This window comes from Psammomys obesus, unplaced genomic scaffold, assembly GCF_907164565.1.
Source record: "Psammomys obesus unplaced genomic scaffold, mPsaObe1.curated_primary_1811, whole genome shotgun sequence".
Lineage (NCBI taxonomy): Eukaryota > Metazoa > Chordata > Mammalia > Rodentia > Muridae > Psammomys > Psammomys obesus.
The window spans coordinates 23,878,596-23,889,701 of NW_026596134.1; the positions used below are offsets into that span (position 1 = coordinate 23,878,596).

Sequence of the window (11,106 nt, forward strand, 5' to 3'; positions counted from 1 at the left end):
TATGCTTGAGGCTCAGTACCCCACGGCTGCCTCCTGTACACAACACAAACCACAGGCAGAACCAGACTCCCTAACCAAGTATACTCCAAACAGAAAACGGAAGCCGCAGGTCGGAAGTGAAGGAGCAACATTCAGCCTACAAAGGTCTAGTTACACTTGCATTTCTGAACCCAGGGTCTTGTCCCTTGGGACAGACCAACATGATTACATTCCACAGTATACCAGCCTGCAGCAGAGGAAACCTTGCTGACAGGCCCAAACTCTCGAGTCCTGGTTTCTGATGATGTGAGTGTACAAATGTTTCATGTTTTCCTGTTGTTTTAAGCCTTTATTACATTTGTTTGATTGACTGACTAGGAGGAACTAGTACCACAGTACATGTGTGGGAGTCAAACAATAACTTGTAGGGAACTGGTTCTTTCTTTCCACCCTGTGAGTCCTGGAGACTGAACTCACCTCGTCAGGCTTGATGGCAAGCAGCTTCATCCACGGAGCCATCTTGCTGGCCCAAACATTTAATTTTTTTTAAGTATTCTAGTGGGTAGTTGAAGCTATTTATTAGATGCCTTTTAAAATACGAATTCACAATAGCAGGTAGACTAAGAAGCATAGGGTCTCATGTGTCAGGGTCTCAGCTCCATGATAATGGTCATGGTCATCGGGCCCACAGTGGGACTCCTAACCCTTGCAGTAACCTAGAACTCTGAGCCTAGTGAAACAATCCACTTCTTTTTCACAGTTCTGTACTTTAGAGTGTTATACCTTTACTAGTTAGGTCTTTACTTTCTAGCAAAGTTCTTTCCCAGAGAAATACTCTAAGAGATGGACTTTCAAATACAGTGATACCAGTGTACCTCCCGAGGTGCTTTCCAGCTCTTTCTAAGGATGCACTAGCAGAACCAGACTAAGCCCATGTAAGCAGTCTATGCTAGCCTCCCAATACCTTTCAGTGAATGTTGCCAACTGCAAAAAAGGTAAGCATGCAAGTGGTTGGTACCTCTGTTTACAGAGAAGGAAAGCAGAACATTCCAACACACAGATACTCTTTCCACTGCCCCGGTAACCCCTGATTAATGACCTCCACTTGCAAAGAAGACTACTTACCTTAACCATGAAATAATGAAGGCTATTGATCCAACAAGCTACTGCTATAGAGTGTTATTGATCACCCAATCTTTGGTTAAAATGGTCCTCATTTAGCAATTTCACTGTCACAAACACCTGGAGCAAAGCACACTCATAATTAAAGAGTTTGGGGCAGTTAAAATGAGAGGTGATGGACAGAGATCTCAGCTTTCTCCCATTTATTCTTGCTTCTGAGCTATTGTTTGTGTCAGAAGGGATATTGATTTTCTATAAAAATAAGAAAACAAGAGGCACCAAGGGGCTGCAGAAGGTCATCTTGGGCTGGGAAGGAGGGGACAGGTCTAGCACTCCATCTCTGTCATGTGCCTTCCAGGACAATAGAATATTTTCTTTCCTGTGAGACTGGCCTCTAATACATCACCTGAGAAAGACTCCTGATATGACTTTAGGCCGCCACCCAATCAATCTGCTCAAAGAACTAAACTATATTCAGAAAGAGCAATGTCTTGCTGAGGAGCAGAGGAGTTGGCTAAGTTCCATCACCTAACAGATAAGTGATACTCAGAAAATCTGAATGCAGATTGGTAGGAAGTAATTTTACAGGATTTATAAAAATCTCAGAGCATTCACTCCCATACATACACTGAAGAACATTACAGTAACAACTAGATCTTTACAGAGCATGAATAAAGCTACTATGTTGCACCCATTTCTAAATCCTCACAATTCTTGGCTGAAACACAACTGAATGAAGAACAGAGAAAGAAAAGCAGAAAAAGATAGTGGCAAGGCTTAAAACTGTTAGTGATTTTAAGTTGTTAGCAATAGGTAAATTTAAGTAAACTAGAAATAAAGCCACTTAAGATATACATTCCCAAATCCAAAACCTTTAATACATGGTTTCTTAATACCCTATCCACAAACTAAGGTTAACTTCTTATCTCAGCAATTTTACAAGGTGGATCAAGGTTAGTAATTTTACAAGGCTGATGGGGAGAACCCTCAACATGACTGACAGAAAAGTAAAGTTCAACACTTGGATCTCTATGGAGTAAACCATGGCATAGTCAAGCAGCTTCATTAAAGAATAACCATAAGGATTCTTGAAAGTACTTCTTTTAAAACAGGGGGTAGGGAAATTTTGACATAATCAACTCGCCAGCAGGGAGCAATATAAAAATCATAACTATTTTCTAATTGTAGGCTACTGTTAGCCCTGTTTATATAATATGCTTAACAGCTAAGGGCAGGACTAGGTGAGGCTTAGTGTCAGAAGACCTCCCCCACATGCACAAAGCTCTGGGTTCAATCCCCAATACCAAAGCAAAACAAAAGACAGGCCACATACATTTAGGAAGCTGAGGCAGGAGGATTGCAAGTTGAAGGCCATCCTGAAGTAAAGACCCTACTGATACAGTAAATAATGGGTAAAAAACAAAACAAAACAAAAATAAGTAATACTTAAAAGCAGCTTAAAAAATATTGTATTCCCTTCACTGTTGAGGAAAGTTTGGATACAGCCTGATGTCAGAGAATGAGAAGCACCCCTCTCTCCACAGAATGTATTTAGGAGGAAAAATACAAAAGCATTTCTCTTTGTAACTACAGATACATGGAGACAAGTTAAGAAGTGATTTAACATTCCTTTAAAAACATATTCTACTTATTTTTTAAAAAACGGGGTCTCATATAGCTCAGGCTGGTCTCAAACTCATTATGTAGTTGAGATTGGTCTTGATCTTGATGCCTCTACTTCCCCAGTGCGAGGACCACAAGAATGTGCTAGCACGCCGAGCAATTCAAGTAAGAAGAGTTCAGAGAGTCTTTCTCAGCGCATGCCTACTACTGTCACCATAAGTCCACACCTAATTGCCCAGTATTCTAAAGGAAATTAGGAAACAGAGATTGGCAAATAAAAATGGAATTACTTACAGTTTGGGAAAATTAGGGAGAGAAAATCTCCTAGGGCCTCCACTCCCTTCCCTGGAAACACCCGAATTAACTGAACTGTGAGATAAGCGGTCTAGGTGTGTAAAATCTCTTCCCGGAAGGCAAGTACCTCCTCTGCTTGGGCCTAGGATTTCAGGCTCTCCCTTCCCAACATGAGAATCCTGGGAAATTTTAATTCTTTAAGATCCATTGTTTCAATAATCTCAACAGTGGACACTGAGAGCACAAGGATCTCTCTCCTTTTTTTTTTTTTTTTTGTTTTTTGTTGCTGAAAAGCAACAAACCAAGTAATCCACTTAAAAAATGGGGAACAGAGCTAAACAGAGAATTCTCGAAAGAGGAACATCGAATGGCAGAGAAACACTTAAAGAAATGCTCAACCTCATTAGCCATTAGGGAAATGCAAATCAAAACGACCCTGAGATTTCACCTTACACCCATCAGAATGGCCAAGATGAAAAACTCAAGTGATAGCACATGCTGGAGAGGTTGTGGAGAAAAGGGAACCCTCCTCCATTGCTGGTGGGAATGTAAACTGGTTCAACCACTCTGGAAGTCAATCTGGCGCTTTCTCAGACAACTAGGAGTAGTGCTACCTCAAGACCCAGCTATACCACTCCTAGGTATATACCCAAAATTTGCTCAAGTACACAACAAGGACATTTGTTCAACCATGTTCGTAGCAGCTTTATTTGTAATAGCCAGAACTTGGAAACAACCCAGATGTCCATCAACGGAGGAATGGATACAGAAATTGTGGTATTTTTACACAATGGAATACTACTCAGCAATCAAAAAGGAGGAAATCATGAAATTTGCAGGCAAGTGGTGGGATCTAGAAAAGATCATTCTGAGTGAAGTATCCCAGAAGGAGAAAGACAAACTTGGTATATACTCGCTTATATAGACCTACAAGACATGATAAACATAATGAAATCTACACACCTAAAGAAGATAATCAAGAAAGTGGACACAGGCGAAGGTGATTAATCCTCATTTAGAAAGACAAATGGGATGTGCCTTGAACTTATGACAGGAGTCTACCACAAAAGGCATCTGAAAGACTCTACCTAGCAGTGTTTCAAAGCAGACACTAAGACTCATAACCAAACCCTCGGCAGAGTGCAGGGAATCATATGAAAGAAGGGAAGTTAGTATGATATGGAAAGGATAGGAGCTCTACAAGGACCAAATATATCTGGGCACAGGGTCTTTTCTGAGACTGAAACTCAACCAAGGACCATCTATGGATATAACCTAGAACTTCTGCTCGGATGTGGCCTGTGGTAGCTCAGTAACCAAGTAGTTTTCCAAAGTAAGGGGGACACGGACTATTTCTAACAGGATCTCAAGGGCAGGCTGTTTGACACCTCCCCCCAGGGGAGGAGCAGTCTGTTAGGCCACAGAGGAGGACTTTGCAGCCAGCCCTGAAGATACCTGATAAAACAGGGACAGATGAAATGGGAGGAGGTCCTCCCCTATCAGGGGACTTGGAAAGGGGCAGGGAGGAGACCAGGGAGGGAGTGTGGGGTTGGGGAGGGAATGAGGGAGCGGGATACAGCTGGGACACGGAGTTAAGAAAATGTAACTAAAAAGAAAAAATAAAAAAAAAAAAAAAAAAAAAAAAAAAAAAAATAAAAAAAAAAAAAAAAAAAAAAAAAAAAAAAAAAAAAAAAAAAAAAAAGAAAAGTGTGTGGGGTATGGAAAAAGGAGAGTATTGGATCCCCTTGGAGCTAGAAACAGATGTAAGCCACACAAAGTATGTATTGAGAACTGATCTCAGGTCTTTTTTGAGAACAAGTGCTCTATATTGCTGAGCCCTTTACCCAGCCTCCATTCGGGGGTCCCTTTTAGAATGCCTCCTTCCCAGCCATGGCTCACATATGACCAATGTCACACTACCACTTCACCCATTATTTCTTCACAGTGACAAGGACTCTAGCATCCCTAGCACTGTAAGGCTCTGAAGCCCTGGCCAGAAAAGAGAGGCTACAGAGAAGAACCAGCTCCCCTCAATGTGAAAACAAGGATTACTGCCAACTGCAGTGTCTCCAGGCTCTTGGGTGACTAGAACTTAGAGCCTAACAGTTAGAAAGGGACGGAGACAAAAGCACCACTGCTGGACCACAGGCCTGTGCTGGGAGCTGTAGCTTAAAGAAGGAAGCTGACAGTCTCTGGCATACACAGTAACTTCAATTTAATAAGAAATTCCGGGGAAGAAAAAGATACAAGCAACATTGCAAAGGGCTATTTTAATTCTCCACTCCCAACTGTTAAGAGTCTAAAATGTATATGCTTGATTTTAAAGTCAACTTGAACACCTCAACAGGTTTCAGCATCATTAAAAGCTACAAGTTTGCTAGATGGTGGTGCACACCTTTAATCCCAGCGCTCAGGAGACAGAGGCAGGTGGATCTCTGAGTTCAAGGCTAGCCTGGTCTACAGATTGAGTTCTAGGACAGTCAAGAATACACACAGAGAAACCCTGTCTGGGGGAGGAGGGGGGGGTAGCTACAAGTTGGTTAAGCAATTTTTGTTTGATTAAAAAATAGTATGTTCATGGAGGAAAGGTGCCTTTTATAATTTAAAAACTACATATAAATTGGATAAATCATAAATCGGTCTTAGAAGAAAATTTCAAGAGTCAAATTGTGTGCCTACCTCGACACCACTGACCATGCAGGCAAAATATAGTTATTAAGAAAAAAGTCTGAAAGTTAAATTAAAAACCATTCAGAAAAAGAAAGAGAGTACACAGACCTACACAGCTGGTCCAGTTGCCGACAGCCTACCTTGGTGTACCTAAGCTTATGTCTTCAGGGGTGAAATTTTAAAAGAATAAGATCCTAAGAAAAGTTCCGTGTTCTACAGATGTAAGCCTAACAGGCAGCAAAACCTGGTAAAATACGAGCTTGGAAATCAGGTTTGACTGCCAGTTTTGAACACTAGGTGACCCTAGCAAATTAACCAAACTCTAAACCTAGTTTCCTCTTCTAAAAATACAAATGATGAGGTTCTACCACACAGTTGAATCATAAGCATTAAATAAGAATGTCAAGCAGGCATGCCGTACAGTGCCTGCCACAGAGTGCCTACCAAACCTGCAGTGCTCAACACACTTAACCGCCACGCCTGGCAGCATCTTCGTGGATACAAGGAAGAGGGGTAGGAACATGGCAGAGCTGCTAAACCTCCTGCAGTGTGCCACAAGTCACTGCCACAGACATGAAAGGCATCCTCACTGAGAGGTCACAGAGTGACTCCAGTAAGTATCAAGCTGCCAAGGATCCGTGTTTTCAGGGTGATCTGACATACAGAGAAGTGAGAGAGATTTTAAACATGCAACCATGAGAGTATCTGATCACATGACAGAAGATTAAAGGGACTCAGTGTTATTTTCACACCCCATTATATCTTCATACGACTTAAATGTCTGCCATGGACACTCAAGGACTGGTAAGATGGCTAGGTGAGTAGGTAAAGGCACATGCTGCCAAGCCTGCTGGCCTGCGTTTGATCACACTCACACACACATACTAAGTGTTAGAGAGGGTGGACATTCAAGAAGCTGTGGAGATGGCTGAGGGGGTAAAGTGGTTACTGATTGGAGCCCTAACACCCTCATGGAAGCCAGGCACAGCAGCGCATCTCTGTAATCCGTGAGAGCTGAGATAGGTGGGTCCCCAGAGCTAGCTGGCAACCTAGTCAAGGCAACTGGTGAGCTCTGGGTTCAGTGACAGACTACTACCCCAAACAAGGTGAAAAGTGAAAGAGGAAGACACATGCCACACACCTCGGGCCTCCATGTGCTCCTGCACATGCATACACACACACAAAACAGGAAATGCACTCGATATGGTCAAATTATAATTCACAGAGAACAGGCCTATAGCCCCAAAGTACATAAAGCCATGGTTCCTAAAGAGCAAACAGTTTGCATTTATTTACAAAGTGCCTACACCTGGCACCTGCATGCCTTCTCTGCCACAATTGTCAATGCCAGCCCCTGCTGATACCTTGGTTCTAAAATAACAGTATCTTTGTGTGAACTGAATGGTATGAAGAATAGCAAATTATTTTTGAAACAAAATTCTTATGCATTTCAAGTACATGTTTCAAATTATTCTTAGTATCAAATTATCTCTGTTACACACGGCCCTCTTGACATAGAGACACAGCTTCCTGAATGACACTTTGCAAGCCACATATCAACTACCAACTGACTATAGGAAGGCTACAAAGGCAATCCTAGCATGGCTAATTTAGAAGAGAGTGGAACTCATTAAGAGAGTGATGGTTTACACAGTGGGTAAAATTGGCCAGGGAAATCCTTGCTTTAGGAAGGGAGAGCTCACCATTCTGACATGTTCTCATCAGAGCCCTGCTTCTGTTCCTCTGCTTCACACTCCATCCTTTCTTTCCTTCCTGTTTTGCTAAGGAAAGTCCTATTTTCTGCTGATTCGCACACCCCATGGCCTGATGAGGTCCAAGGAGTATTCTCCTTCCAGCGGGACAAACGCTGTTTTTTGGCAGACTTGAACCTGCAGCCTCTCTCATAGCTCCAATCTGACACTTTCAGCTTCTGCTGAAGGCTGGCAGCCACCTCTGATGTTACCCTCTTCACCTTCCTTCGGCGCCGGAGCGGTCGACAAGGTGCATTTTCTGTAAAGGAGTCAGATTCATGCCAAGTATGCTGCTTACTCCTAATGATGGTGCTGAGAGCTGGGTGCCGTTTGACCACCACGGTGTCATCAGAGTCACTGAAATTGGTGCGCGGAGCCACTTCTCTACAGTCCTTGGTGGCCTCGTCCAGACTTGACTCAGAGGCCTCACTGAAGCAGCAGGCATGCTCTGCCAGGTGAGCAAAGTCAGACCGGCGCTTCCGGCCTCGGCGTTTCCGAAGCTGCCGCCTCTGCTGCCTAGGGCTCAGGGCCATCTCCTCCCACAGCTCACCAAGCTTATTCTGCTCAGATGTCTGCTCCAAGGCTGAGGCTAAGTCATGTACCAGCTCATCCATGAGGCCACAGCTGCCAAATAAAAAAAAGAAGAAAAGCTCCAGAGGACCTGGAGTTTTCCAGTAATTTTATAAAGCACATAATGGCATTGTGACTCCCTGCCTGGCCATAGAAAACAGAGTCCTTTCATCCAGCCACACTTACCACTGTCTCTACCATCCATGCACCCTTAAAAATAGGTGTCTGGCCTTGTTAAACACTTGAGGTCAACATATTCAAAAGCTCACCAGGTAAAAACTGGGGCATCAGCAAAAACAAACAGAACTTCCTCCTTTCTCCAAGTAAATGTGTCCCTTGGCTGCCTGATCATGAGAGAGGAAGAGCAAACCACACAACTTCAACACTATGGTAGAGATAAGGAAGTACCAGACAAGCCCCAGCCACAACGGAGGGCTCTGCTGTGGTCTGGGATACCGGCTAAGAATGCCTGTGGTAGGGAGGAGAGAAACAGCTGAGTGGCAACTATCAGGAAGACTTTGCAGTGTTCATAGTCAGAGAACCTGTGTTGAACCAAGTGTGAGTACCTACTCAGAATGGGAGAAAAAAGAAGGCCCACATCTGATACTACCATGGTACCAACTGCTACCCGGAAGTTAATAGAAACAGACTGCTGTAGAGTATGACACTGATTTTATTATTACTCCTACTAGTAGTATTATTATAGTACAGGACTTTTGGACTCCTCATCCTGGTCACCAATCACACAAAAGCAGGACATAAATGAAACTAAAACTGGAGATGCAGGGGAAAGTCTCTAGGATTCCTAGCTAACAGAAGCAACCCTTTCAAGGCATGCCCAGTAGAGGTGATTTTCAAATTTTCATTTTTCAAAAGAAATGTCTAATACCATCTGTATTAGCCATGTGATACCTCTAAATTCTGTATACTAAAATAGCACTTTCTCCCCAGCTCTTGTTAAAGCCCAAAGTACATCTCGGGCATAATTAGAGCCTAGAGCTCAGTTCAGACCATATTTCCCTTCATGCAGTTAACATTTTGCAAAGGGCTTTCTAGAAATTATTCTCACAGGGTCCCTATGTCAACAAATTCAAAAGCAGGAAGAGTCTTCTGGCTCATGTGTCATATCTGTGAGAGCAATGGGGCCATCCAGCTCTAAAACTACCACCCAAACAAACTTCCTCAAAGTCCCAAAAGCCTTACACGTAAAAAAGACCATCTCCTTTAGTAAAGCATTTAGTAGTTTAAAATGCCAGGACCGCAGTTCAGAAGCCAGCTGTCCCTAAGCCCAAAGCAGATAAGCGGGAAGAGCCCGTCTAAGTCTCTAAGAAAAAACTACAGGTTTGAAACTCGGGCAGACCCGTACAAACTTTAACGTGGGACACTGTACTAAACAATGCATGGTCAAATGCTAGCTCCGAATTCTTCCGCGTCTCAAAGGGGGCAGACCAGAAAACCCTGGTACACCCACACCTCCAGTCTCTCAGGAGCACACCCTAGAGACCCTGGTCTGAGTCACTCACTCACAGGACGCTGGTGGGCCGCAAAGCAGCGAGCCAGTCTCCGGGTGAGAGTGACGGATGGCAGGGAGGCAAGAGTCAACTTCTTCTTTGGATTCACCCGAGACTGGGGGTCAGCTGTCTGGGGCAGAAACTGTCTCAAATCTCGTCCCGACGACTGGGTTCCCTCAGTGATGGATGGTAGGGAGAGGGTGTCACAGCACCGCCCCAGAGATGAGAAGAGCAGTGTTTCGGAGGACTCTCCACCATGCCCAGCCCGTCCTCCGGGGCTAGGGAGATCCCTGCCCGGGACACCAAGCCTGAGCTCTCGCTGTCGCCCCCCAAAGAGACACCGAGAGTGGAGGCGACGGTCGCCACGGAGGCGGCCCGACCCTCAGCGCCCAAGCTGGGGAGACGCGCCTAGGGCAGTAAGGCCCCGCCACTCTCGGTGGCGCGCCGCAGTCCCGCGGTGCCCTCGGCCGCCCCGCCGCAGCCCGGAGCCCCCATCCCACCCGGCGCGGGCCCAGCCTCGCAACCACCCTTCCCCTCACCAGCTGCCGCAGCGGCTCGCTCTCGGCGCTGCCTTCGGGGCACAAGCTCTCAGCCCGGGTTTCCCTCTCTGACCTCATTTCCGGTCTGGGCCGGAGAGGTGGGGCTGCAACGGTATGGGAGGGGCGGGCTATATGAGAGGACAGGAGCCCGCCCCGCACTTCCGCCCTACCGTGGCCCACTTCCGCTCCGCAGTGGGCGGGGCCACGGGAAACTAGGAAGTGGGGCTGAGGCCAGGAAGAAACGAATCGAATGGGATGGTATGGGGTGAGCAGCCTATTAGGCCTGAAACGAAACCTCTCCCTTAGGGTGCTGACACTAAGGTGAAGTACCATCAATTTAAGTTACTTAAGACATGGCTTGAGCAAAAAAAGCAAGTCATACTGCATTGTAACTCAAAAGCATAAAAGAAATATTAATAATCCCATACTGACTGAGTGAAAAAGTAAGAGAAGAGATAAATTTCCCATAGAAGACATGCTCTCTTGAAGCGTAAACACCCCATCCTAAGCATTTTGAGCTGTGTATAGCAGCTTCCTTCTAAATGATTGAGAATGGGGGCTAAAAGGAGTCACTTTACAGTGGAGAACCTGACAAGCATTATCCTGGCCAGGATCAAGGTTAACAACAACAATTATATTGATTGTCCATGAGCTTGATGTTTAATAACAATGACATTTTATGGTGCTTTTCTTCCAGAATTCATAACCTCAGTCTAATCTCAAGAAAGGGAAGGTAAGGAAAGAAAGAAAGGAAAGAAGGAAGGACGGAAGGACTTCCTGGTTCCGTCCTTCCTGGTTGAAAACCAGCCTACAGAATGCCTCACCAGTATTCCGAAATATTGTTAAGGGCGTCAAATATAAGGAAAGCCATCTAGGATACTGTCAAAAGCTTAGAGGAGCCTAAAGAGAAACCAAACAACTAAATGCCACGTTATATACTGGGTGGGATACTGGAATAAAAAAAAAAAAAAAAAAGAATCAAATGAAAAGTAAATCTGGATAAAGAATAGACTTTATTACCTAGGCGTTCTGGATAGTTTTTAATCA

At 44.5% G+C, this 11,106-nt stretch overlaps 1 protein-coding gene across 4 annotated transcripts in view; it reads right to left on the reverse strand.

Moving 5' to 3' along the window:
- Gpatch2l (G-patch domain containing 2 like) overlaps nt 1-10,117 on the reverse strand; it is a 48,115-nt gene extending 37,998 nt beyond the window's left edge. For 2 of the 4 annotated variants that reach the window (XM_055592952.1, XM_055592950.1), the window contains exons 1-2: nt 10,060-10,117; nt 7,392-8,100 (exon numbers count right to left, since the gene is read on the reverse strand). In XM_055592952.1, coding sequence (XP_055448927.1) covers nt 7,392-8,053 — 662 coding nt within the window. In that variant the 5' untranslated portion in view covers nt 8,054-8,100; nt 10,060-10,117. Of the gene's footprint in view, nt 1-7,391; nt 8,101-9,536; nt 9,636-10,059 lie in introns of those variants that run through there. The other 2 variants (XM_055592951.1, XM_055592953.1) reach the window with 2 other exon arrangements.
- Nucleotides 10,118-11,106: the final 989 nt, after the last annotated feature.